The 26,334-nt window shown below is 32.6% G+C and overlaps 1 protein-coding gene across 1 annotated transcript in view; it reads right to left on the bottom strand.

The window, feature by feature from the left end:
* LOC105338770 (uncharacterized) overlaps positions 1 to 26,334 on the bottom strand; it is a 177,928-nt gene that overhangs the window by 32,037 nt on the left and 119,557 nt on the right. Inside the window, exons 44-60 of the mRNA XM_066065791.1 lie at positions 20,493 to 20,708; positions 19,249 to 19,484; positions 18,798 to 18,938; positions 18,530 to 18,625; positions 18,055 to 18,252; positions 10,153 to 10,390; positions 9,962 to 10,058; positions 8,954 to 9,047; positions 8,552 to 8,713; positions 5,268 to 5,423; positions 4,615 to 4,773; positions 3,189 to 3,350; positions 2,800 to 2,970; positions 2,052 to 2,219; positions 1,770 to 1,943; positions 421 to 576; positions 158 to 301 (exon numbers count right to left, since the gene is read on the bottom strand). Of these exons, the coding sequence (XP_065921863.1) occupies positions 158 to 301; positions 421 to 576; positions 1,770 to 1,943; positions 2,052 to 2,219; positions 2,800 to 2,970; positions 3,189 to 3,350; positions 4,615 to 4,773; positions 5,268 to 5,423; positions 8,552 to 8,713; positions 8,954 to 9,047; positions 9,962 to 10,058; positions 10,153 to 10,390; positions 18,055 to 18,252; positions 18,530 to 18,625; positions 18,798 to 18,938; positions 19,249 to 19,484; positions 20,493 to 20,708 (2,768 nt within the window). The remainder of the gene's footprint in view (positions 1 to 157; positions 302 to 420; positions 577 to 1,769; positions 1,944 to 2,051; positions 2,220 to 2,799; positions 2,971 to 3,188; positions 3,351 to 4,614; positions 4,774 to 5,267; positions 5,424 to 8,551; positions 8,714 to 8,953; positions 9,048 to 9,961; positions 10,059 to 10,152; positions 10,391 to 18,054; positions 18,253 to 18,529; positions 18,626 to 18,797; positions 18,939 to 19,248; positions 19,485 to 20,492; positions 20,709 to 26,334) is intronic.

The raw sequence follows: 26,334 nt of genomic DNA, 5'->3' as shown, positions 1-26,334 counted from the left end.
TGACTGAAGTAAAATAAGTGCATAAAGTTTATGCAATCTATAATTTTTCCTCCTTATATGAATTCAAAACATAATAACATAACCCCCTCCCCCCCAAAAAAAATCCCCAAAACTGCGCAAGGTAGGAATTCAGGAGGAGGAAATTATAACCACTTACATTCAGTACATTCAGTGCGAGCGTCATTGGATGTTAAGTTGCCTGTACATTCCTGACACATAAAAGTTCCTGAGCCACCTTTGACAAACCCTTCCTTGCAGGGAGTACAGCTATCTTGTCCTTCTAATCCAGCCCCACAGTATACTGTAGCACAGCAGAAAACAAGCATCAACAATAACCAAGTTAATTACAGTATATACATGTACATATACATTCTCATACAGGGTCACCTATTTCTCTCAAAATCTAACAAATTAACCTACGTTGACATTCTTCTTTTTTGGAAGCACCCTCTGTGCTGGTATTAAGATTGGTTCCACATTGTATGCAAGACTCCTGGTGACGGGCTGGCTGGTAATATCCAAAGTCACACAACAGACAATCTGTACCACTTATGTAGGATCCAGGATCACAGTCCACTGAAACAGCAAAAAACCCAACAATTTAAAATTACATCTATCATAGTTAAAAAAGAAAAGATAACTGTGTTACAATATATCAGGTACAATGTATATGTCTGTCATAATACCTTACAATTTTAATCATTAGATAATGTTAAAAAAATAGTTATTTTAAAATAAATTAAGGTTGAATCCTTCTCAGAATCATGACAGCACATGAGGCTGGTGCCTATCACTAGTTTCTGCAGTGCTAATCACTGACTTCCCAGTCCATCACATGTTAACTTTTAGCATATGCTGGTAACCATTTCAGCTGGGTGGACTCAGACAATTCAGGCCCTTTCCCTTCTAACAGCACAACTTACAGCATCCAGTGACCACAGCGGAGATTGAACCAGCAACCTTTGGGTTACTTACCTAACCCCTAGGCTCCAATAACATAATATTTTACTAGCACAAATTTTCAAGCAAACATTGGTACAAAATCTCATGAATCTATGTTTGGTGCAATATGAATAGTTCTGTTTGTTTTAGCATGTTCTCATAGGACCTATGAAGCAGATATGTAAACATGAAAATACAAGTCAAATATAGCATAATGGCTTTCAGGATTGTACCCTTAACATCATCAAAGATGCAACATTTAAGAAAACTGTTAATTCTATGGAAACTTTAATTAATTAAAAAAAGAAAAAGTAGAACCTAGCGGAGACCTCTGTGAAGAAAATCAACGCAAACTGCAAATAATTAGAATTTTTCAAAGTCCAAGGGACATAACTCTGTCAAATATTGCTTGATCGTACCAAAAACCAGAGCTGGCCTAGATATTGTTATGATAAATCTGTATTACTAATTTCATTTCAGTATGGGCATCCTCTGCAATGAAAATGAATGAAAATTGCAAAAAATTTAAATTTTTCCAAGTCCAAGGGGCATAACCTTTTCTGAAATTGCTAAATTGTACTCAAAATCGGACTTGACCTATATATTTCTAAGATATATTTGTATAAGAAATTTCATTTTAGCATGTGCAGCCTTTGCGACCGACAAAGAGATAGACTGACAGCAGCAAAGCAATCTTCCCTCCCTTCTTTAAAGAGGGGCATAAATATATCATAACACCTATAACTGTTTGCGAACTTCAATGTATTCATGCAAAGCATCCCTTAATTATGTTGACAGATTTTCAAATGTTTTTATGAAATACATACACAGAGTACAATTATCCTCTGACGTCATTCCTGGTCCCGTTGTGGTTAAATTGACAGGACAGGCCACACAGCCCTCAAACTTCATAGTAAAGTTTCCATTGTTCCAGCTTCCTTTGGGACATTTTTCACACATCATTGATGTTTGATTAAAGAAGTGTCCTCCAAGACACATGGCTACAAAACATCCCAATAAATAATGAATTTGTTACTATAATATTCAACACCTTCATTGACTTCAACGCAAAACAAAGATGCTAGAATAACCAAACAGCTGAAACTCACGTAGACAATCTGAAGAACTGTTAGACATTTTCTGTTTTGTGCCATAGTTGTCCTTGCATGATAAACATTTGTCGGTGGATGTCGGTATATTTACAAGCTGATACGTATTCAGGTCACAATCAGAACACTCGCCTATGGAATCTATCTCTTGTCCACTGCTACATTCACCTAAAAATAATTGGCAACTATGAATTTACAGAATTTTGAAAGAATGGAAAACATTTTATAAATAAAATGACTTTCTATCAACAGCCTTTCATCATTTCAAAAAAGGCTGTTTTAAGTATCTTAATTATTGACACATATTTCTTTTCAGTTTAAAAAATCATGATGTGAATGTAGTATTAAATACATAAACAGTGTGACCATTCTGTGGCCAAGCACTGCAGACTCAGCATACAAGATACATTTATGGGACACTAAACACTCTTTTATTCTTATTGGTAATTAAACCATCAGAGAACAAGCTTTATTTGCAAACTGGCACAGTTGGATTGATGGATTTATTTAATCATGTTAACATATATAAGATCACAAGCCCAGTCTTCATTATCATGTCATATATTACATAAAGACGTAGAAAACAAGATTTGTCCGCTGTTTAGTTCTTAATTTAGCTGAAAGTGCATTAAATTCAACATTCATTTTTATTGATTTTTTTTTTATCATAAGTGAAATACCATTAACTTGGTTGAGCCTATGCCTGGTATTTATTTTTAACTCTCTCCCCCTTTAACAAAATACTTACTTATAGAACAGCTTTCAATGCTGGTGGAGTTCATTTTCTCTGTTGTGTTACCAGTTGGACAGGACACACAACTACCGAACAAATCGGAATTGTCCTTGTAGAAACCTCTTGAACAAGGCAGACAGGTCTCATTGGCCGCTGACAGGATTTCATATCCCTTCGGACAGTAAACTGAAGCAAACAAAAATATCATTTGAATAGCAGAATTATAATAATTTACTCTGCGTAAGATCTTTTAACATCTCATTTTTTCTACAATTATAATTCTTAATTTAATAATGAGCTTTATTATTTGGTTGAGGTTAATATCTTCTTACTAACAATAACAGAATTTCTGTCATCCAGAAATATAGTTACGCAGTTATTCAGATGCAGAATACTTGACATACATTTACAATCTGTTATGTTATTCTTTCCAGCTGATTCTGTAGAATATTTTGTTGGACATTTGATACATTCCTCTTGCAGGTCTTCCGGTTGATATTCTCCAACTGGACATGACTCACAGATATTTGTTGTTTTGTTGCGATATGTTCCATTATAACATATAGCTGAAATCAAACAGTATAATTATATTTCATGTTAAGCCTTCAACATGCTTACATCAAAAGTAAAGGACATCATTTGCAAGCTAGATCTTGCTTTAAAAAGGTGCAACATTGCAATATCTTCCAATTGAAATACCGGTATCACTTTGCACTCTGACTTAATTAGTTTCTGAACAATTTTAGATATTTCACCATTACAATCCTTCTGACATCTAATCAAATAATTGTGAATGCATTCTGCTTTTCTGTTATAACCAATCACACCCCCAAAATAATTGTTTTTATATTAATCCAATATAATGATCTATTTATAATCAAAAATGCAAATATACCAGTACATGATAGATACATGTATTGCATGCAAACAAATGATGTAAGGTGTTTGTTTTATAACACTGACAAGTCAGGTAAAGCTTCCTTGATATTAAAACAGCATACATGATGTTTCTAGGAAAAGAAGCTCTTAACACATAACTTCATTGATTTTCAAAAAAAAAAAATTATGATCAGTTTACGTATGAAATTAAAAAAAAATATATTCATTGCAGACATTTTTAAAACTACATTGAATTCAGATCGCAGATCAATCTTAATTTAGATCAGTTACAAGTTTTTCATAATTTTTTTTATTGCTTTAAGAACCTTGATGATTTAATATGTATCATACCAATACTTATTTCATAACATTCAAACTTAATTCTTATTCTGGCAGTCTCTTTTCTGATAAATCTTTCCTCTTGAAAGCAATACGATCATAAATCTTAATTAGCTTTTTAATTCATAATTACACAAAAGCAAAATACCGGTACCTGTAGATTATAGGTAATATAAAAGAGAAAACACTTAAAGCGTTAAAACATTCACACATAAACACAAGACTTAATTGCAACAGACATACACAGCAAGTGTATAACATAAACTGAATCATTAAATATATTGTGGCTCAATTTACATTTCACAGTTTTGAAGATGCAAACAATAATGTCTGAACTTAAAGTTTTATGAATAACAATTTTTGTTCCATTCCTTACTTTGCTAAACATTAATGGACTCAGCAATGGATTGCAATTAAACTGGTGCCCAATAAATAATAATGAAACGTACGGTTACCACGGTAAATTAGGAAAAACAAATGTATATCATGGACCTTAATATATATAATAAATACCCCTCCTACCCCATCCCCAAGTTCCTACTGAAAAAATAAAATAAAAAAAATAATTCCCAGACACAGAAATATGTTGCACATATATTATCTGACACCTACTCATGTAACAGCTGTCTTTACTAGTGCTACCATTCCCTGCTGTTGTGTTTCCTGCCGGACATTCCGTGCAGACATCCTCCAGAAAGCTGCGATAATATCCACGAGGACATTCAACACATTTTCCGTCCGGTTTTAGCTCTGTTCCTTCAGGACAATCGTCTAATTTAGAAAAAATAAAACATTAAGTGATTTAGTTTTTATACAAATAAATAAAAAAAGGCTTGAAGAAACTTTTTAAAAAATCATACATTATACACGCAATCAAATGCTGGCACTATCAATAGTTCATTATGATTTCTTCTTAACCCTATTTGATAACATTTTTTCTACTTATAAGCAGCAAGAACACAGATTATGTTTCTATAGCTATAAACTACCACTTTAAGGCAAAGATTTGATAATACCCAAAATTTTACACTTGAATATGCTATGATGACAATGAAGCTGACAGCCAATTAAAGTCTACCTAGTAATATACATGTTTCTTGACTGAGGTATATGGTTTCAGAGATTTTATCCTAAAACTTCAGTACAAATTGCGTTGAAAATTTCCTCCCCCCCCCCTCCCCCCAAAAAAGATAACATACAATATCATATAATCAATTAGTTCATTAATATAGACAGTAAACAACATCTTTAATTCAAATGCTTACCAAAACATTGTGAAGAGCTGTTGGAGCCCATACCACTTGTTTTTTTACCAAGTGGACAAGGAGAGCAGTAATCTTTGCCGGTCATGTTCTGATAGTAGTGCTTTGTACAGAGAGAACATTTTGAACCATCCCAAAACTTCCCAACAGGACAACCATCTAAAACAATATATCATAATTTAGATTTGTTCAATAAGTAAACTCAGTTTTCAAGAAACAAGACTATGTACTGTAGACAAACAAAATTGCGGATGATTATATGTATAAATGTACTATTTTATCTAAAAGATCTATGTGGGTCTGTTTTTCATTCTTTAAAAATCAAAATAGACTATGACACATTAAGGATTTACATAAAACAATTAAAATAGGTGGGATTTAAAGTTCAAGACCTTTATACATGTATTTTGAAGTATGCAGAAACATTTTTTTCTAAATTTTAATTAAAGGTATATGTGAAATATTTTTAATGAATAACAATAATAAGATCTGATTATTTGCTTCATTTCTTAATTTACTTAAAGATAGGACTTTCACAGAAATTACGCTTTTTAAGTTAATCACATAACAATGATACAAGAAATCAGAATTTTTTTTTATATTTTTTACCGACACGTTAAAAAAATTCAAAAGATCTGAATAACCACACCTTGAATGGGTCACTTGACATCAATCTCGGTCTATCAACAACAAAGGCGACGACGAGATAGATAGGTATATCATTAAGTTTGACAGATTTGGCAATGACAGAAAAAAGAGACAGACTGACAAGGATACAAAAAAAGGGAAGATTGTCATTGTAGACCATGTAGATTGATGGAATAGGAATTAAAGCCAAATTAAACTTAAGTTTCCATCATGAAGTTGTACGGGGTTTTGCTAGTCACTAGTCAGGTTCCTGCTCCATGTGTTCTTTGTTTTTACTTTATAAGTTATACCACAAGTGGATATTCGTATAGAGGAATTTTCAAATACAGAATAAATAAACACTCTCAGTACATGCATCCAGGGCTCAGGGAGAGGGGTATTTACTAGGACTGGGACGATTCTGTACTTAGCCGATTCGGTACATATCACGATACATGAGATGCGATACGATACATATCACGATTCATTGCAACTAAATGAAAACATGAATAAGGGTTAAAATTTATTCAATCTGTCGATGTATTACCGCATGTCCAAAGTTATTTTGATATATTTAAAATGAGTGTACTTTAGTCTCATATACACTACTTTTTCATAAACAAGTAATCCAAAAGTTGTCCACACTCCAGATTTAGCTTCCTAACAGTTTTGAGAACTTTACGAGGTTTTCTGACATCTTTATACTTTCATATTAGGCGCGCAGACTAAAAATAGCCGATATATGAAGCTCGGATATTTTTGGAAAATAAAAAAAAGTTCGCTTAGGTATCGTTGTATTAATGGTAAATGTATCGATCCAAATATCGTCAAAATAAATACTGTGATGCACTGGTGCATCGTCCCATCCCTAGTATTTACTCCGTTTACAGTGTCAATGATGCTACAATCATGTTTTGTCTTTATAACACATTATTAACAATCTATATTGTTGTACATTAAAAACATTAAATATGGGAATAATAATGCTTCGAGTATCATTTGATATAAGCATTATCAGCTAATTTAAGACCTGAAAAAACAATTCAAATTTGTAAACAAATTGTTCTTCCATCGTGTTTTCAATGTTAGGTACATGTATATTAACGGGATAGGCAACTTCTACATCTGCCATGTTTACTTCCCATGCTACAATTAATCGAGCCTTGACAAGTTTGTTAATCTCTGTTAAATCCAGTAAAATACATCGTTTTTTTAAAAGTGATCTGGCTAGACAATCGTTGTGGAGAAACTGTACTCGAGAATTTGTGCCTCAACTTGTGAAAAGCACTGAATGTTTTACCAAAGATCACAAGAGTGTTTCTTTGAAAGTTTATTTATAAGCACTTGTTTACGACGATGCGATTGGATAAGCTACATGCACCTGCAGCCAATCATTAAACAGATCTTGTGACCGAGTTTTCGTAATAAGATCTGCCAAGGGTTTATGGGGAGCGTAGTGGAGCAAAAACCCTTGGCTAGCGAAGATGCTTTAATAGGGAAGTCACCATTTATATAATAGTGTTGTGTTGTGCATGTACTATGCCTAAATACTATGCCTAAATAGTAGTCAGGGTTTGATACATAGTGCACGAGCCTCCGGCTCGTGCACTATGCATCAAACCCTGACTACTATTTAGGCATAGTACACGCACAACACAACACTATTGTTATTATTATGCCGACTGTTGAATATACTGACGTGCTTTGCTATAAGTAGCTGTGACGTTCGAGTGTTGACAAGTCCTTAAAAATAATTACCGGAAAAGCAAGCGTTTGTTTTTTCTTCAAATTAATCAACTGATTTGATTGTTTATTTAATCAACAAGTTGTTGTGCAATAAAAAGTCAACAAAGGTTTATGTTCTTTTCAAGAAATGAGAGACATTTGGCCTTACCGAGAAAACTCGAAATGTTAAGCAGACGAAATCTCTTTTTTTTTTTCTTGTACATTCTTTATCAATGCAAGCGTCATTTAAAAAAGCGTTTTTGTGATTTTCATGTAGAATTTCTTTGAAAAATGTTCAATCAATTTGTTAAAAAGTTTATAAGAAACTTTAACTTCAAAATTACCGTCAATAATGAAGTGTTTTTGGAAAATTAAATAATTTTAATTGCTTGATGTCAGTTGTACATATCTACGTTTTATATATATAAATACTGTAAATTGTAATTACGGCTAATTTAGCGTAGCGGTAACGCGTTGGGCTTCAAGCTGGAATGATTTTAGCGTCGTGAGTTCGACTCCCGCTGTCGGCGCTTGAAAGGTTTTCGTTAAAAACATTTGCCGTGCTCTATTTCGGCATAGTATGCCTACGCTATATAAATCCTTTAATACTATGCGAAAATAGATGAGTGTTGAATATATAGTGACAAACTGACAGAAGGCATAATAAATATTGATATAACTTGTTCATAAATAACAACAAAATTAGTCAAAATCACGAATTTCATACCTCTGTATACACACATCACAGAGTAATTCCAACTCACAGGAAACATAGCATTTATAAACAGCAATGTAAAGAATGAAGAATTAATTACTTCATTTCACACAGAATGGTTTTTAAAACCTCTGGTATTAAACATCTGCACTTTCTAAACATGGGTGTGCTAAATACCCATAATTAATAGATAAACAAACAGCATTTTATCAGGACTTACCAACACAGTCACTACTGAGTGTATAACCAACGCCGAGTGTAGTTTGGCCTGATCCACAGACTGTACAATTTGTTAATCCAGTAGAACTTCCGTAAGTTCCAACAGGACAGAATTCACAGTTCTGACTGGTCCTGTTGTAGAATGTTCCCATGCTGCATGCAACTAAAAGCAGAGTATTGGTAGACACAGATTTATCTAGATTTGACAAAACATTGATGATGCATTTCTATGACATGTATTGCATGAAGCTTAAGTAAAATTTAACATTATATTGATTGTCGACCTGAAAAGTTCAAAGGAATAATTGTGATCTATCAAGTTTTAGTTATCAGAATCATATAGAGTATTCAAGTAAAGAAAAACAACCATTAAAAAAAAAAATTGAATAGAAATGAAAATTACCACAGTTGTCTCCAATCACCATGTAACCAGCAGGACAGGAGACTGTGTCAGTTATGACTACTTGATCATTCAGTACCATTGCTCCACCAATGTCCTGTAAGAACAGTATTGTTCACAACTGAATTAAACTACACATCATTGATATGGTGACCAACTCAAAGGGCCTACTTAAATAATAGAAATAAGAATAAAAGAATACTAGTATCAGAGGATTTTGCTTTGACATTGACCTATGACTTAGTTATTAGCTCATTAACCCTTACCAACAGGCTTTAAGGACGTTGTTTACTTTGACCGTGAAAGTTACTAGTAGTTTAATTAAGGTTGCTGCACAACCATTACTCCGTTTGTGTGAAGGATGAGCCAGTTAGGGCTAGGGGGAAATAAGATATGCACTGATTTTTTTTCATGGTCTGATATGACCTTGACCTAGAAAGTTCATTGATAGTCATGCATACTCTGACCAAAGAAACTCTGGGGGTGAAGTATGAGCCAGATTGGACCTAGGATATAGAATATATGATCCATACATGGTTTTTTTCAGATAATTTTGCTATGTCTTTAATCTTAGACCTAGAACTTGGTTCAAGGTCATTGCACACCCTTTACCCAAATGCTCATTTTAGGTGAAGTATGAGTTAGATTAGGCCAAGGGGAGAGAAGATATGCTTTGGAAAAATGATCTCAAAGGACAGACTGATGGATTAATTGACAAAATTATCACTATTGGGTGCCTTCACAACAGGGCCCTAATTAAAGTGAACTAATTTTGTAATACACTAAATAAGTGTTTTGATGAAAGTCTGATATATTCCCCAGACTTAATATAATAGTTAAAATATTTGTTTCAAAAGAGTGATGAATCAATCTAAATGTTTTATATCAAATGTGTGGGCTTATTTCAGGTATAATGTATTGTATGGCTCTGATTCATGAATTATTCATATCAATTCAAACTTCCATGCTAATTCAGCATCATTTCCCATGCACACTACGTTTTTGTTTTACCTTAGCATCAAATGCATCCTCTTCAAATATCAAAACTCTTACGACCTCTTTAGGTGTATACTTTTCTGATCCACCAGATCTCCTTGTGATCTCATTACTGAAAACAGGCAAACAATAAAAAAAAATTTAATAGATTAAAAAAGAGCTTATCAATACATGTAAAAAAGAATATAAGAATGTACATTCCAAACCTCAGTCTTTTTATTTGTATTGCCATCATCATTTGTTTACTACCAGGTCCACAAGAAGGTTTGATGGAAACATCAGAACAGTCACTTGAAGAACATAAAGTATTCCAAGTTTGGTAGATCTTATCCTTAAAATCTGCCATAAGCTTGGTTTCAATTGATCCCTCAAAAATATCATTACAGGTAGTTTGTAAGGAATACACCATTGACACATCTAACTGAATTGTTGTTGACATGATATCTGTGAAATTAACAAATATAATTCAATTTATTCTCACAATATTTTCATGTGACAAATGAAATCAACATATATTTTTCACTTAGACCAAATATGCGATCTTCTTCACTGGTTCTCATATACTGTTCATGGTACTTTTGTCAGATTCGCACCATAATTAACATTCTTTTCATCCAGCCTTCAGCATATCGGAGTATCGAGTAGCATTATTTCCTGGCTATTATGCTTGTGTTCGCCCTTCAAAAAAAGCTAAAAACCTACCTGGAAGTACCGTATAAATAGTGCGTCCATTGTGATAAACACTCATATTTTTTCTGGCGACATTGGGACATGAGCCCTTGTCGGTTTTATGGTTATTGCGGAGTTAATAAATTTTCTAGGACGTGGTCTTAGTTGCAAGGTTTGTAAAGCCTTTGAAAACGAATTCAATCTACCAATGATGAAGTCTTGGTTTGAGAGGATTGATAATCTGTGCATTTCGTTCTTATGGTTCATGTGGTTTTACAACTCAAGTTGTACAATACACGTTGTGTATTTGTTGAATGCACGATTAGAACACGCTGTGCTCAGAATTTCGTCGTGAATATATTTTATACAGCAAGTTTTACAGTACACGTTGTGTATTGGTTGATAGTACGTTTATACAAGAGGCCCATGGGCCACATCGCTCACCTGAGGAACAATAGGTATGGTAAAATCAGCTTAATGGAGTCATAATACAAACTATCTGGACAATGTACAATAATACATGTAGATCCTGTATAAATAAAATCCATTTTCCCCTGGATATTCTTATGTTTATAATCATTGGTCCCTTTTCTAACAGGATGATTTTATAGTCATATCATATGTTGAGTATTGCAGTTCTCAAAAAGATCCTTAACAATAGTTTATAAATGGGATATAAACGTACATCAACCTCTGAACCTTCTCGTGAGGCCAAAGAATTGTCCTGGGGCCAAAGTCTTAACAATTATAAAGAATCATCTGGCTGATTAGTTTCTGAGAAGATTTTTAAAGATTTACCCTATATATTCCTTTGTTAAACTTTGACCCCCATTGTGGCCCCACCCTACCCCTGGGGATCATGATTTTCACAACTTTGAATCTACACTACCTGAGGATGCTTTCACACAAGTTTCAGCTTTCCTGACTGATTAGTTTCTGAGAGGAAGATTTTTAAAGATTAACTCTGTTTATTCCTATGTAAAACATCGACCTCCCATTGTGGCCCAAACCTACCCCCAGGGTTATGATTTTCACAAATTTGAATTTACACTACCTGAGGATGCTTCTACACAAGTTTCAGCTTTCCTGGCTAATTAGTTTCTGAGAAGAAGATTTTTAAAGATTTACTCTATATAATCATATGTTAAAATTCGACCCCCATTGTGACCCCACCCTACCCCCAGGGGTTATTATTTTCACAACTTTGAATCTACACTACCTGAGGATGCTTCCACACAAGTTTCAGCTTTCATGGCCGATTAGTTTCTGAGAAGAAGATTTTTAAAGATTTACTCTATATATTCCTATGTTAAACTTCAATCTCCCATTGTGGCCCCACCCTACCCCCGGGGGTCATGATTTTTTACAAATTTGAATCTACATTACCTGATGATGCTTTCACACAAGTTTTAGCTTTCCTGGCTGATTAGTTTCTGAGAAGAAGATTTTTAAAGATTTACTCTATATATTCATTTGTTAAACTTCGACCCCCCATTGTGGCCCCACCCTCAGGTGAGCTAAAAAGGTTAAGTTTACAATACGTTGGTTTCTGGAAGAACAGACTTTGAAAATTTTCTTAATAAATATTGACAAATTTTTTACTTTTTTAATCTTTAGTTTTTAAGATATGTGTACAAACATAGAATTGTGAGCAAATCTTTGTATCTTGCTTATAATTCGAAGCTTAACACTCAAATATGGTTAGTAAATAGAAACTGTAAACAATTAAACACAAGAAACATGCACTACATGTATAACAAATAAAGAACACAATTTATTTTTTCGAAATTATTCATATATATATTACATGTATATACCTACATATTTCCGTCAGCGATATCAAACTCTATTTAAACTGAATAAACTCGAGAAAATGCCGAGCATCTCAACAAAACCTATTGCATTAATCTGCCATTACGCAAAAGATAATGCCGAATTACCGATAGAATAAATTGTATTTCAGTAGGCACCTACCCCTACATCAGATTTTGCTTAATTTGCGCAGGTAAACAGTTAACTGTTTGATTTAACGAATTCTCTGTTTGATTTAATACGTAAAAATCACGAAATACAGACGATAGTTTCCAGGTAACAAAGCATAAATAATGAAAACGAAACGAAAATTAGAACAAGCTAGCACCAACGTCATGTGTGAAAACTGTCAACGCATTGAAATATCTAGCCTCAATTTATTTCACAAAATCGGCACCAATATATTTTGCATGTTTCAAAATTTCCCTTCATACGCGAACTGTTGCACAACAAGCAAATTCATCATAGTCAGATCGAACCTTTTTCGTATAATGTCATGGCTGCTTTAAACAAAGAACCTCGTTTTAGAAGTATGGAATACGAGTCTTGGTAAAATGGGTATGCAAACCCGGGCCGTGGCAAAATAAAAGCCGGGGCAGATCGGCAATCGTCAATTCCAAATACGCATTATTTTGCAGCAATATTTACAGCGAATACAAATATACTAGTCCATCAAATATCCTGAAATTTTAATGAGATTGGCAGATTAATAACTGCTAATATTTTGTTTTACCCAGGCCAAGTCTTGTCTACCCATTTTATTGTATGCCGAACCCGAACCTATTAAACTGATTGAAACACGCCTTTCCTTTATTATTATTTTCGTAATAACTCAGATTTGAAACAGAATTACCACTTAATTTTTGCAATTTATATTTTCCTTCCCATAAGGATAATTTATGCTGAACTACGTTGAATTTGCCTCGGTAGTTCTTGAGAAGAAGATTTTTAAAAATGCACCCCCCTTTTTCTACAATTTCAAGGTTTTCTCCGCTTTGAATACAGATCGGACTTTTATTTCTGCAATTTATATTCGCCCTCCCATAAGGATGCTTTGTGCCAAATTTGGTTGAAATTGGATAAGTGGTTTTAGAGAAGAAGTTTAAAATGTAAAAAGTTTACAGACGGACAGACGGACGGACGGACAGACGGACAGACGGACGACGGACAAAAGGTGATCAGAAAAGCTCACTTGAGCTTTCAGCTCAGGTGAGCTAAAAACAGGTTGTGTTCAGAATTTGGACTATATTTTACACCGCAAGTTGAATAATATACACACTGTGTATATATTAAATAGTACAGTACAATTAGAACACGCTGTGTTCAGATTTTTCTTTTAGTTTTATTGATCTCAATATCAGGGATATAAATGAGACAAGAGAAGGAATTTCTCTTAGTTGCTGACTGATACTGGAGATAACAATTGGTTTACGACATGCAATTTACAAAATGTAGTGCTCATAGTAAAATGACCAAAGGTCTGAAGTTTGAACAAAATAACAGTCAGGGTAATAATACAACTGTACTAAATCATGTAGGTGAAAGAAGATGTCAATTTAGAACATCTGAACAGGCTGATGCAATATTTAACATGAAAGTAATGTTGGTTTATTGATCATGATAAAAAAGAAGTATTCATTAAGGCATCAGTTTGCACATGGTTGGAAATAAGTACAGCTGATGATATCAGTAATATTATTTGGTGTCATTGAAGACCAAACAAGAAATTGCACAAATGAAGAGGAATTAATTTTGTTTCTCAGAGCAATACATTGGCTGTGAAATGTTTTAATTCTGGGATGAGAAGCTTATGTATACATATGTTTTCTATACCACATAATATATGGTGTTTTCAAGTTATTGTCACAGAAAAGATGATTGTCTACATTACATTTATTTATTTTACATTGTACAGTCGAAGTTGTGAAGTTTGGAAGAAAGAAGCTTAAAAATCTTGGAGAATCATGAATTTTTTGAAAGACGAACCGATTCATAAAATATTAGAGAATTAAATTGATCACTGTTTGGAATGGGTGCAAAAGACAATTCATGCAGTGTTTTGAATCGTATCAATTGTATGTGCAGTTTTATTCAGATATAAAGTTTGAGTTAAGAGTTATAAAGTTTGACTGAAGTGACAGTGAATGTTGAAAACAGATTACAACATTCGAATGAAAGACATATATAAGTCTAAGTTAGTAATAGAGAGGAATCAAACAAACATTAGGATACTGGACTTGAAAAGTACTTTTAGAATAAGTACATGCACCAGTAATATACATGTATTCAGTCAAATAATTAATATGGTTTTACTATTTAATTGTTTTTTGCATCCATACCGGTAATTATTACAAAAGTCATAACCCTGCACATCATTATATGATTCATGAGGATGATTTGAGGAACAAAGAACCAAACATTTATTGACTTAGATGATTTGATTCCATACATGAATTTATTTTAAGCTACATGTAATTTAAATGAAGACTTCATGGAAACTAAGGCTTGACAAGTATTGTTATGACACTGTATGATATAAAAAAATGAAGTTGTTTGATACATTGCTGAAACCCTGAGATATAATACCAAAAGGAAAGGTTCAGAGTGAAAGAGGATCAATGTGTTCAGAATGAAAATCCAGAAATAATACAATGTTCACTATAAACCTATTTGTTTATAACATTAAAACTTATTACCAAAGTATGGTACATGTTCAATTAGATTGAAATAAAAGAGTACGGTATATATTAAAGAAAGAGACGATAGGTGACCGTCCTTTATTTCTATCCTAAGAATTTGGTGAATTAAACTTTTACCATATGTCATGTAGAATTAGATCAAATATAAAAGCTATATATACTAGCCTGTCTAGATCATGCAATGCAAGCAATTTCCTACCAAGACAAATTGTCAATGGAGATCAGTTGTTTTACAACCTTCCTCTTTAGGGAAAAATCCGGTGATAAGGATTATAAATGTAAAAATACATTTGTAATAGAATATTGCAATGGAAGAGATATAATTGAATGGTACATTGGCAATATACAGTTAAATTATTGAATAGAGTATTGAATATACGATATGGAACATGAGATTATGTTTGATTATATATTTAGAGACACTGACATTTGATTTTTTGAGACTCTCTTTATAGAAGATGGGTTACATGAGTAACTTTAATTTGGAATTACGATACACTAGCACCATGTTTACAATGTTCATATTGAGAAAAAGCAAAGAACAAACTGATTTTCATACATTTATTATTTACTTACCATATATGTATTAGTTGATGCATTGGAATGGTTCCCAGTATATGTGAATAATTATTGATTATCTCTTCAGAACTTATTATCAGAACTGAAGTCTTCATGAAAAGACAAATGTTGCATGTATTTACTCGTTAATGGTGTTTAGTATATATGATACTACAAATTTAAAACAGATTTTAGAACGTTTATGGTAATATTCAGAATTTGAATCAGCTAGAATAGAAAATATTAACTTTACAGATATATGTGTTAAGACATTGTGTGATGTAGTAGCTGCAACAGAAAATTAAAATGATGGGAAAAACTTTTAAATATTAAAGATGATTGAATTTCTTTTGCAAAAGATTGAGAAAGTTCTCTTTCTGTATTTTCTAATTGTGTCATATTGATTGAATACATGAATTAAGAGGGGTAAAAATGTTAATTTATATTTTCGCTTACTTCATATTATGAAATTTGATTATAATAAGTTATTTCAAGATAGTGATTGTGTATCACTCAAAGGACAAAGATATTATATTACAATATTTACTATTGAAGAAATGTTTACTCATTATTTAGCTGCTGGTATATATGTAAAAAATGTTACCCTGGATATAACATATCTGATTCATAAATTCCAAGAAAGATTATAGGGAACACATTTATTCCTGTTTTACTTTTTGTCTCTTTGCCAGTGGGTGAATTAATGAAGACTAGGCGAATTACAATGCCCTACATAATGTCTCTCTATAAACAAAGCTTTGTCTGGGCAAGTTTTAATTGGGACAAAACTGTTTACAGTCTAAGAAAATAACATGGGGCAAAAATAGTCCTTTTTACAGTTCCCAATTAATTGTTGGTCTTATTGTGATTACATGAATATAGATATATTGACGACCAAAAAATGACATTAAAAAGAACTTAATATTAGATTTCATATCTTGTCATAAATTGTTAATACACAAAAAATTAATGTCATACAATGTTCCCACTTTATAGGGAAAAGTTATATATATTCCATGAATATACATATATATGTAAATAATAGATTGTTTATGATGATCGATACATATATTAGATTTATGGAAAATGAAATATTAATTCCATATAATATATTCTTTAAGAGAAAACAGTACCTAGCTAGAGGTTAAAATCTTTAAATAGGTCATTTATATTAACTTATTTCATATTGAAGATATAATTATTAAATTTAGAAAAGATTGCAAGTTTTGAAATTAGTTTTCTAACAAGAGGCCCAGGGGCAACATCGCTCACCTGAGCAACAATTGCCTTAATTCTGATCAAATTAGCATTACAGTATCAAAATATCTTGACAACTGAGTACAGTAGATCTTGCTAAAAAAAATTGAAAATCTGACAATTTTTATCCACCTCTTATTTTTTGGTAAATACCAAGCCCCTTTTGTTGTTGTACCTCTAAGATTTTTCTCTATTCCTATATACCCCCCCCCCCCATTTCGTGGCCCCACTATTCTCTAAGGAATCATGGTTTCATCAAACTTAAATCTACCTTTAATCTCATAACCTGTGCTTTCACACTAAGTACTGAGTTTTGGACCAAAAACTTTCCCAGAATATTTTTAAAGATTTTCTCTATATATTCCTATGTAAAAATTCAAACCACCATCACGGTCCCGCCCTACCACTAGGGACTGTGATTTTGCAAACTTCAATTTACACTACCCGAGGATGACTCTACACAAGTTTAAGCTTTTCTGGCCAAATAGTCTTTAAAAAGCAATTTCTCCATAAAAGAAATTAAATTATTTCACTTAAATTAATAATTATGAGATATTTACATCGCAACGTGTTACGGGGTTCAGCCTTCTATACTATTATGCTTGCATATTTACTGTTAACAAAACACATGCAGGACTTGTGAAGATTCTCCTGGACATGTTTGTTGATAGAAATATGTCTTTTCTACTTCTCACAGGCAATAATTGTTCAAAGTTTTTAAAATAACCATCATACACATTTTGTCAGCATGTATTTTGCATGTTTATCATAGGAGTTGCTACAACCTAAATTCACTTTTGTGAGGCCCCCTTGAGGGGCTATTTGACATATTTATGTCTGTTCATTTTAAAATGAACTGAAATTGGTAAACCAATAATAAATTATCAAGAAAGTGATGATTTGTTCCATTAAGAGAGTCCCTTTTGGTAACATAATTTTACTGCACCCTGCAAGCAAATCATACTACATGTTAATGTATTTTTCTTGTAAATTGACATATTTCTTGAATTTTCCACCATGGCAGAAATATGTCCCATAAAATACCTTATAGTTAATGACTAAAAATTGCCTGGTTTTAGTGAAAAGATTTGTAGAAGTAATCTGTTGACTTACCTCCACATGAAGGCAAAACAGTTTTCTCTTGAGGTTTAAGTGGATTGTACACACCAAGCTCTGAACAACGTATATATTTTGGAGCAGGTAGAGATAACCGTTGATTACTAGGACATTCCAGTTTACAAATATCTCCACTGGAACCAGAACAGTATTTAACTGTTGAAGATGTTCTTGGAGCAGGACATTCATCATTATCTGAAATGATTACAAATAAGTATTGTTAATTTTACAAACAACACCACTAAACAAGAATTGTCTAATATAAAATGAACCTTACAATCCAAAGGTGAAATTACTAAGATGTAATTTGTACAGTATTTAAAAAAATATTTGAAATAACATCATTTGTGAAAAAATCAGGATTTATTATATAAATTATAATAATATGTATATTTATTTCCAAGATAGTTTAAAATTTATTTTAGTTTACATCATGAACACTTTCAGCTGTAATGAGTTAAAACGAACTTACATCTAACATACAACTTGCTGTGGCACATAGCTGTATTGCCATTATCATCAGAGGCCATGAACAGTAAACTGTAATCACCCCGTGTGAAGGTACTGCCTGATAAACAAATTAAAGTTATACTTTTTCAATACATTTCAAAGTGTCAGTGAAAATAAAATCATGATACAGTGAAAACAAATATTAGATTTGAAATTTAAAATGCTTACATTATTTAAAAAGTCGTACAATTCTTTAAAAGGATTGAATAAAAGAAACAAAACACACAAACCTTTATGTGAAGACAAAGACAAACTTTCATTGAAATCATCAAACATGTCAGTAAACTTTGGAAGTGAATGTGAGAAGATTCTGGCAGCAGAGTATATTGAAACATCTTTTGAACACTCCTTTATTTTTGGTTTAATCTTATCTAAAAAATTGAATACAATGCATGATAAACTTCATAAATCTCATTAAAAAAGAAATCATTGCATGTTTTAAGGAAAACTTCACAAGAAATTAGCTTAATCATTGGTAAAAGCTTAAAAATCCAACCATGTTCTTCAATGTCTATCGATCTGTATAAACAGGTGCAGTTTGATTATTATTTGAGGAATATAACATCTGTATTTGCAATAGCAAGGAAACAATTGAAAAATACAATGCATAATTTAATTTTTTTTTCACTTCATATTCATCATATCAGTTATATTATATATGATGTTACAATGTTACAATACCTGATGTTGAACAGGCAGGGACATCACACACCTCCTTCTCAATCTGTGTAGGGCTCTTTTTAACAACTCCTTTGTTCATTCTATAGTTGTACCAACCATGAACAACAGTTGATCCAGGTGGCACATAATTCTTATCCTCATCAAGCTGGTAAACATCACTGATTGTTAAACTATTTGCCCATAGTTTTACTTGTGAGATACGACCTCCAAATTTCTTACCAATTTCAACTTTGAACCTATAAATATAAATAAAAATTACTATTTAAAAGAGAAAAAACAAACTTTATGACTTTATTAACAAGAGTCCCTATGGCTAAATAATCCATAGGACAGGTATAATACGTACTACCTTTCAAAGGATTCATTAAAATGCAATAATTACAATAAAGTTCACTGCAAATATTTAACTGATAATAATGCATAAATATACGATATATCATAAATATGCAGATCTGAATAGCATTTTTGGATACTTAAACTGAACTTAATTTATTCATCAACTGTTAAAAAACAAGTTCTACTAAATACAATCTGCGTGAAAATGGGATGTTGAAAATCAAACAAACAGACATATTCTAGTAGACAGATCAACACATTCCTAAAAGGCACTGGCTAAGCAAGTCCTGGTAGATGCAAAAAAAATTTTTCTTTAGTTTATAATGTTAGCAAAATACAACACAATTTCTGAAACTTCAATCAACAAGACCTGAGAATGCTTCCATAAACTGTAAACCAACTTTTTTTTGTCAGTAACAAAATTTGGCAAGGTTCATGACAACTTAGTATTCAAGAATATTTTCAGCAATTAACCAGTCTACAATTAACAAATATGTCACCAATTTTAAGCAAAACCAGTAATATTGCAAAAATATGAAATACTAGTGGATTGCAAAATAAAGTTAATTTTCATAAATAAAACTTGCTTAATGGTAAATACATGTACATGCAACTATATTCATGGCAATGCTGTTTTTCAGTAGAATATTAAAAAAAAATATCTTACATATTTTTACACAAAAGCTTGATCTCATATTGTATCTATGCCCTACCCCTGGGGGTAATGTCTTACAATTCTCTTTTTAAAAAAATCATTTTTTTCTAAATGGTTTCTGTTTAAAAGTTGAATTTCCTTTTAGTACCCAACCCTTGTATGTAACATACCAATGTAATGTGTCAATTTGAAAATAATCCGATTTGCTACATTTCAACATTTCAACACTCACTTATAATTATTTACAACTTACACTTTGGGCAATATTCCTGGAAGAGATGTTTCTTCAAAGACTTTGACACCATCCACAGCAACTAATGATTCTCCATTTCGTTTCCAAGAACACACAATAACATGCCACTTGCCATCATCCATTTCAATTGGTTTTCCAAAGATTGTAAAGTTTACCACAAAGTTGTTTGTAGTATTCCACACAGTGATTGAATCATTTTTTACTTCTGCAAAATCTCTGTAAATAAGAATGTCACTCAGTTAATGTATCTTAAAATATCATTAATACATGTTTATATTATATGCACTTTTTAAACTGCAGATACATATGCATGCCAAAGTATTTAAATACAGTATTTTCACATGTGGTCACTTTGGCTTCATTTTTCAAAAACTACTTTTCATAATCCTAAAAATTATTTTAAAGACAGTCATTAAGGAAATATAGGTTCTTCCATAACTTTATTTGCTATCCAAGGAAGACAAATAATGATCCGTATAGGATACACAGGTCCATGATAATACTACATTAAATATTGACAAATCTCTTATAATTTTGTGAAAAAGGTTATCAAATGATAACAATTTATTCAGGTTCATTAAACACCCTCTCTTCCTCACTGATGATAATTTTTATACAATTCAATTAGTCTAAAAAGTTACAAACTTTAATCAAGCTATATTCCTAGAATCAGTCTATTTCAAGAGATAGAAATTTTCAAATCAAATAAAACAAGAGATGCTTGTGAAACACTTATGCCCCCTCCCTTGGAAACATCCATAAAGAAAATGAATGGAAACTGCAAATAATTGGAATTTTTGTAAGTCAAAGGGGCATAACTCTGTCGAAAATTGCTCGTTTGTAACCAAAATCTAACCTGATCTAGATATTATTATGATAAATCTGCATACCAAATTTCATCATGATATAGGCAACCACTTCAAAAAAAAAAATTAAAGGAAACTGCAAATAAGTAAAATTTTTCTATGTCCAAGGGGCATAACTCTGTCTAACAAGAGGCCCATGGGCCACATCGCTCACCTGAGGAACAAGCGGTATGATAAAATAAGCTCAATGGAGTCATAATACAAACTATCTGGACAATGTACAATAATTCATGTAAATCCTGTATAAATAAAATCCATTTTCCCCTGGATATTCTTATGTTTATAATCATTAGTCCCTTTTCTAACAGGATGATTTTATAGTCATATCATATGTTGAGTATTGCAGATCTAAAAAAGATCTTTAACAATAGTTTATATTTGGGATATTAACGTACATCAAACTCTGAACCTTCTCGTGAGGCCAAAGAATTGTCCTGGGGCCAAAGTCTTAACAATTATAAAGAATCATCTGGCTGATTAGTTTCTGAGAAGATTTTTAAAGATTTACCCTATATATATTCCTTTGTTAAACTTTGCCCCCCCCCCCCCATTGTGGCCCCACCCTACCCCTGGGGATCATTATTTTCACAACTTTGAATCTACACTACCTGAGGATGCTTTCACACAAGTTTCAGCTTTCCTGGCTGATTAGTTTCTGAGAAGAAGATTTTTAAAGAATTACTTTTTATATTCATATGTTAAACTTAAACCCTCCATTGTGGCCCAAACCTACCCCTAGGGGTCATGATTTTCACAAATTTGAATCTACACTACCTGAGTATGCTTCCACACAAGTTTTAGCTTTCCTGGCTCATTAGTTTCTGAGAAGAAGATTTTTAAAGATTTACTGTATATAATCATATGTTAAACTTCGATCCCCCATTGTGGCCCCAACCTACCCCCGGGGGTCATGATTTTCACAACTTTGAATCTACACTACCTGAGGATGCTTCCACACAAGTTCCAGCTTTGCCGGCGAATTAGTTTCTGAGAAAAAGATTTTTAAAGATTTACTGTATATATTCCTATGTTAAACTTCGATCCCCCATTGTGGCCCCGCCCTAACCCCGGGGGTCATGATTTTCACAACTTTAAAATTTACACTACCTGAGGATGCATCCATACAAGTGTCAGCTTTCCTGTCTGATTAGTTTCTGAGAAGAAGATTTTTAAAGATTTACTGTATATATTCCTATGTAAAACGTCGATCCCCTATTGTGGCCCCACCCTACCCTCGGGGGTCATGATTTTCACAAATTTGAATCTTCACTACCTAAGGATGCATCCACACAAGTGTCAGCTTTCCTGGCCGATTAATTCTGAGAAGAAGATTTTTAAAGAATTACTTTTTATATTCATATGTTAAACTTCGACCCTCCATTGTGGCCCCACCCTACCCCCAGGGGTCATGATTTTCACATCTTTGAATCTACACTACCTGAGGATGCTTCCACACAAGTTTCAGCTTTCCTGGCCGATTAGTTTCTGAGAAGAAGATTTCTAAAGAGTTACTCTATATATTAATGTTAAACTTCAACCCCCCCCCCCCCCTTGTGGCCCCATCCTCAGGTGAGCTAAAAAGGTTAAGTTTACAATTCAATAAGTGGGTTTCTGGAAGAACAGATTTTGAAAATTTTCGTAATAAATATTGACAATTTTTTATACTTTTTTAATCTTAAGCTTTTAAGATCTGTGTACAAACATAGAATTGTGAGCAAATCTCTGTATCTTGCTTATAATTCGAAGCTTAACACTCAAATATGGTTAGTAAATAGAAATTGTAAACAACATGCACTACATGTATAACAAATAAAGAACACAATTTATTTTTTCGAAATGAATCATATATATATACATGGATATACCTACATATTTCCGTAAGCGATATCAAACTCTATTTAAACTGAATAAACTAAAGAAAATGCCAAGCATCTCAACAAAACCTATTGCATTAATCTACCATTACGCAAAAGATAATGCCGAATTACCGATAGAATGAATTAATTGTATTTCAGTACCCCTACGTCAGATTTTGCTTAATTTGCGCAGGTAAAAAGTTAACGTAACTGTTTGATTTACCGAAGTCTCTGATTGATTTGATACGTAAAAATCACGAAATACAGACGATAGTTTCCAGGTTACAAAGCATGAATAATGAAAACGAAACGAAAATCAGAACAAGCTAACACCAACGTCATGTGTGAAAACTGTCAACGCACTGAAATATTTAGCCTCAATTTACTTCACAAAATCGGCACCAATATATTTTTCATGTTTAAAAACTTCCCTTCATACGCGAACTGTTGCACAACAAGCAAATTCATCATAGTCAGATCGACCCTTTTTCGTTTAATATCATGGCTGCTTTAAACAAAGAACCTCGTTTTAGAAGTATGGAATACGAGTCTTGGTAAAATGAGTATGCAAACCCGGGCCGTGGCAAAATAAATGTCGGGGCAGATCAGCAATCGTCAATTCCAAATACGCATTATTTTGCAGCAATATCTACAGCGAATACAAATATACTAGTCCATCAAATATCCTGAAATTTTAATGAGATTGGCAGATTAATAACTGCCAATCTTTTGTTTTGCCCAGGCCATGTCTTGCCTACCCATTTTACCGGATGCCGAGCCCGATTGAAACACGCCTTTCCTTTATTATTATTTTCGTAATAACTTCGATTTGAAACAAAATTACCCCTTAATTTTTGCAATTTATATTTTCCTTCCCATAAGGATAATTTATGCTAAACTACGTTGAATTTGCCTCGGTAGTTCTTGAGAAGAAGATTTTTAAAAATGCACCCCCCTTTTTCTACAGTTTCAAGGTTTTCTCCGCTTTGAATACAGATCGGACTTTAATTTTTGCAATTTATATTCGCCCTCCCATAAAGATGCTTTGTGCCAAATTTGGTTGAAATTGGATAAGCAGTTTTAGAGAAGAAGTTCAAAATGTAAAAAGTTTACAGACGGACAGACGGACGACGGACAAAATGTGATCAGAATAGCTCACTTGAGCTTTAAGCTCAGGTGAGCTAAAAATTGCTCGATCGTACCCAAAATCAAACTTGACCTAGATAAAATGATTAATCAGTATACATGTGTACTAAATTTCATCTCAATATGTGCAACCTCTGAGAAGAAAATGAACAGAAACTGAAAATAAATGTGGAAATTTTTTTAGTCTGAGGGGCATAACTCTGTCGAAAATTGCTCTATCGTACCCAAGATAAATCTGTATATTAATTTTTATTTCAATACATGCAACCTCTGCGAAGAAAATGAACTGAAACTGCAAATAAGTGGAATTTTACTAAGTCCAAGGGGCAAAACTCTGTCGAAATTGCTCAATCATATTCAAAAACGAACTTGACCTAGATATTATCCTAATAAATCTATATAACAAATTTTATCTCAATATGCACAACTCTGCAAAGAAAATAAACAGAAACTATTGGTGAACCGACCGACCGACAAACGGACAGCAGCAAAGCAATATGCCCTCCCTTCTTCAAAGGGGGGGGGGGGGGGGCGCATATAAACATAATTTGGTCAGTTTACACAAAAATTAATAATTGTGTTTGTCATGAAGGTTTATAAACACAAAGAACAAGAGGCCCATGGGGCCACATCGCTCACCTGAGCAACAATTGGCGTTCAAAAGATATTGTGCCATATGGTCCCTCGGTAGAATAACAAAAAATAAATATTGTCAAGTATTCGAATTTTACACTTATTTTTGCATACACGTAATATTTGACATTGTACCTTTATGAAATACTATTTTTTACCAGAATAAGAAAATCCTACGCAAGATATAAAACTAAACATTTGGTAGGGGTACACTGTTAAGTTGTATAAAACTTCCAATTCCCTATATTTTCGTTCTGCCCCTCCCCCCCCCCCCCCCCCCCACTTTGTAAAGCGATCAAAATATATGAGAGCATATAGGTACATTTGTTTCATCAACTACTTACTTGTTATTGTATTTAAAAAAAATATATAATAGTTATTGTATTTTATTTTAAAAATCCTACATGTACAGATGTGAAGAAGAAAATTGTACCTCAATGTGCTCAATTCCTCAAATTAAAACATTCAAAAATTTAATTTGTCTTCTCCATTATAATTAAATGACTGTTATTTACCTCGCGTACAAACCAGGATAATTTTCCGCTGTGATATTTTCTTAGGAATAGCGATAATTATTTTATCCCCATAACAGAAATGTGTCAGAACTATGGAAACTGTTTTAAAGAAGTCGTTTTTATTTACTCGTGTCTGAAAAACTATCAAAATTGATGTAGATTTCACATTATTTATTGTATAATGAGGGGACCCCAGAGAGTAGGTATATACAGAATATCATTCTTTTATTTTGTTTGTACAAGTATTTAACATACTCTAATTCATATAGAATTTCTAATGTTCAACCAAAATTTCAGCGTCAATCGTAGAATTATAAGCAAGATACAGAGCTCACAGTTTCCCTAGGTTTCAGTCATATTTTGTTGATATGACTTTATTACATTCAGCTTAAGATTTTTAACTTGGTATTTCCTATTCAGCATTTAAAATGGAAAAAAAGAATGGCCTAAGATTTTCAATTCTTTTATTCACTCAAGACCAGTTCATTGGTATTTAAGGTTCAAAATCAGTTTATACAAATGTACACAAACACAGTCAAGGATCACATGTACAGTAGGAGTAATAATGACGAAAAAAGGTTAAGTTTACAATACAATAAGTTGTTAAAATTGGTTTCTGGCAGAACAGACTTCTTAATAAATATTGATATATTAATAAATATTGACAAATTTTTTACCTTTTCAATCTTTAGTTTTTAAGATCTGTGTACAAACATAGAATTGTAAGCAAATCTCTGTATCTTGCTTATAATTCGAAGCTTAACACTCAAATATGGTTAGTAAATAGAAATTGTAAACAATTAAACACAAGAAACATGCATGCACT

This window comes from Magallana gigas, chromosome 7 (assembly GCF_963853765.1).
Source record: "Magallana gigas chromosome 7, xbMagGiga1.1, whole genome shotgun sequence".
NCBI lineage: Eukaryota > Metazoa > Mollusca > Bivalvia > Ostreida > Ostreidae > Magallana > Magallana gigas.
Note: the sequence above shows the minus strand (reverse complement) of the source record. Positions and strands in the feature narration are given on the sequence as shown.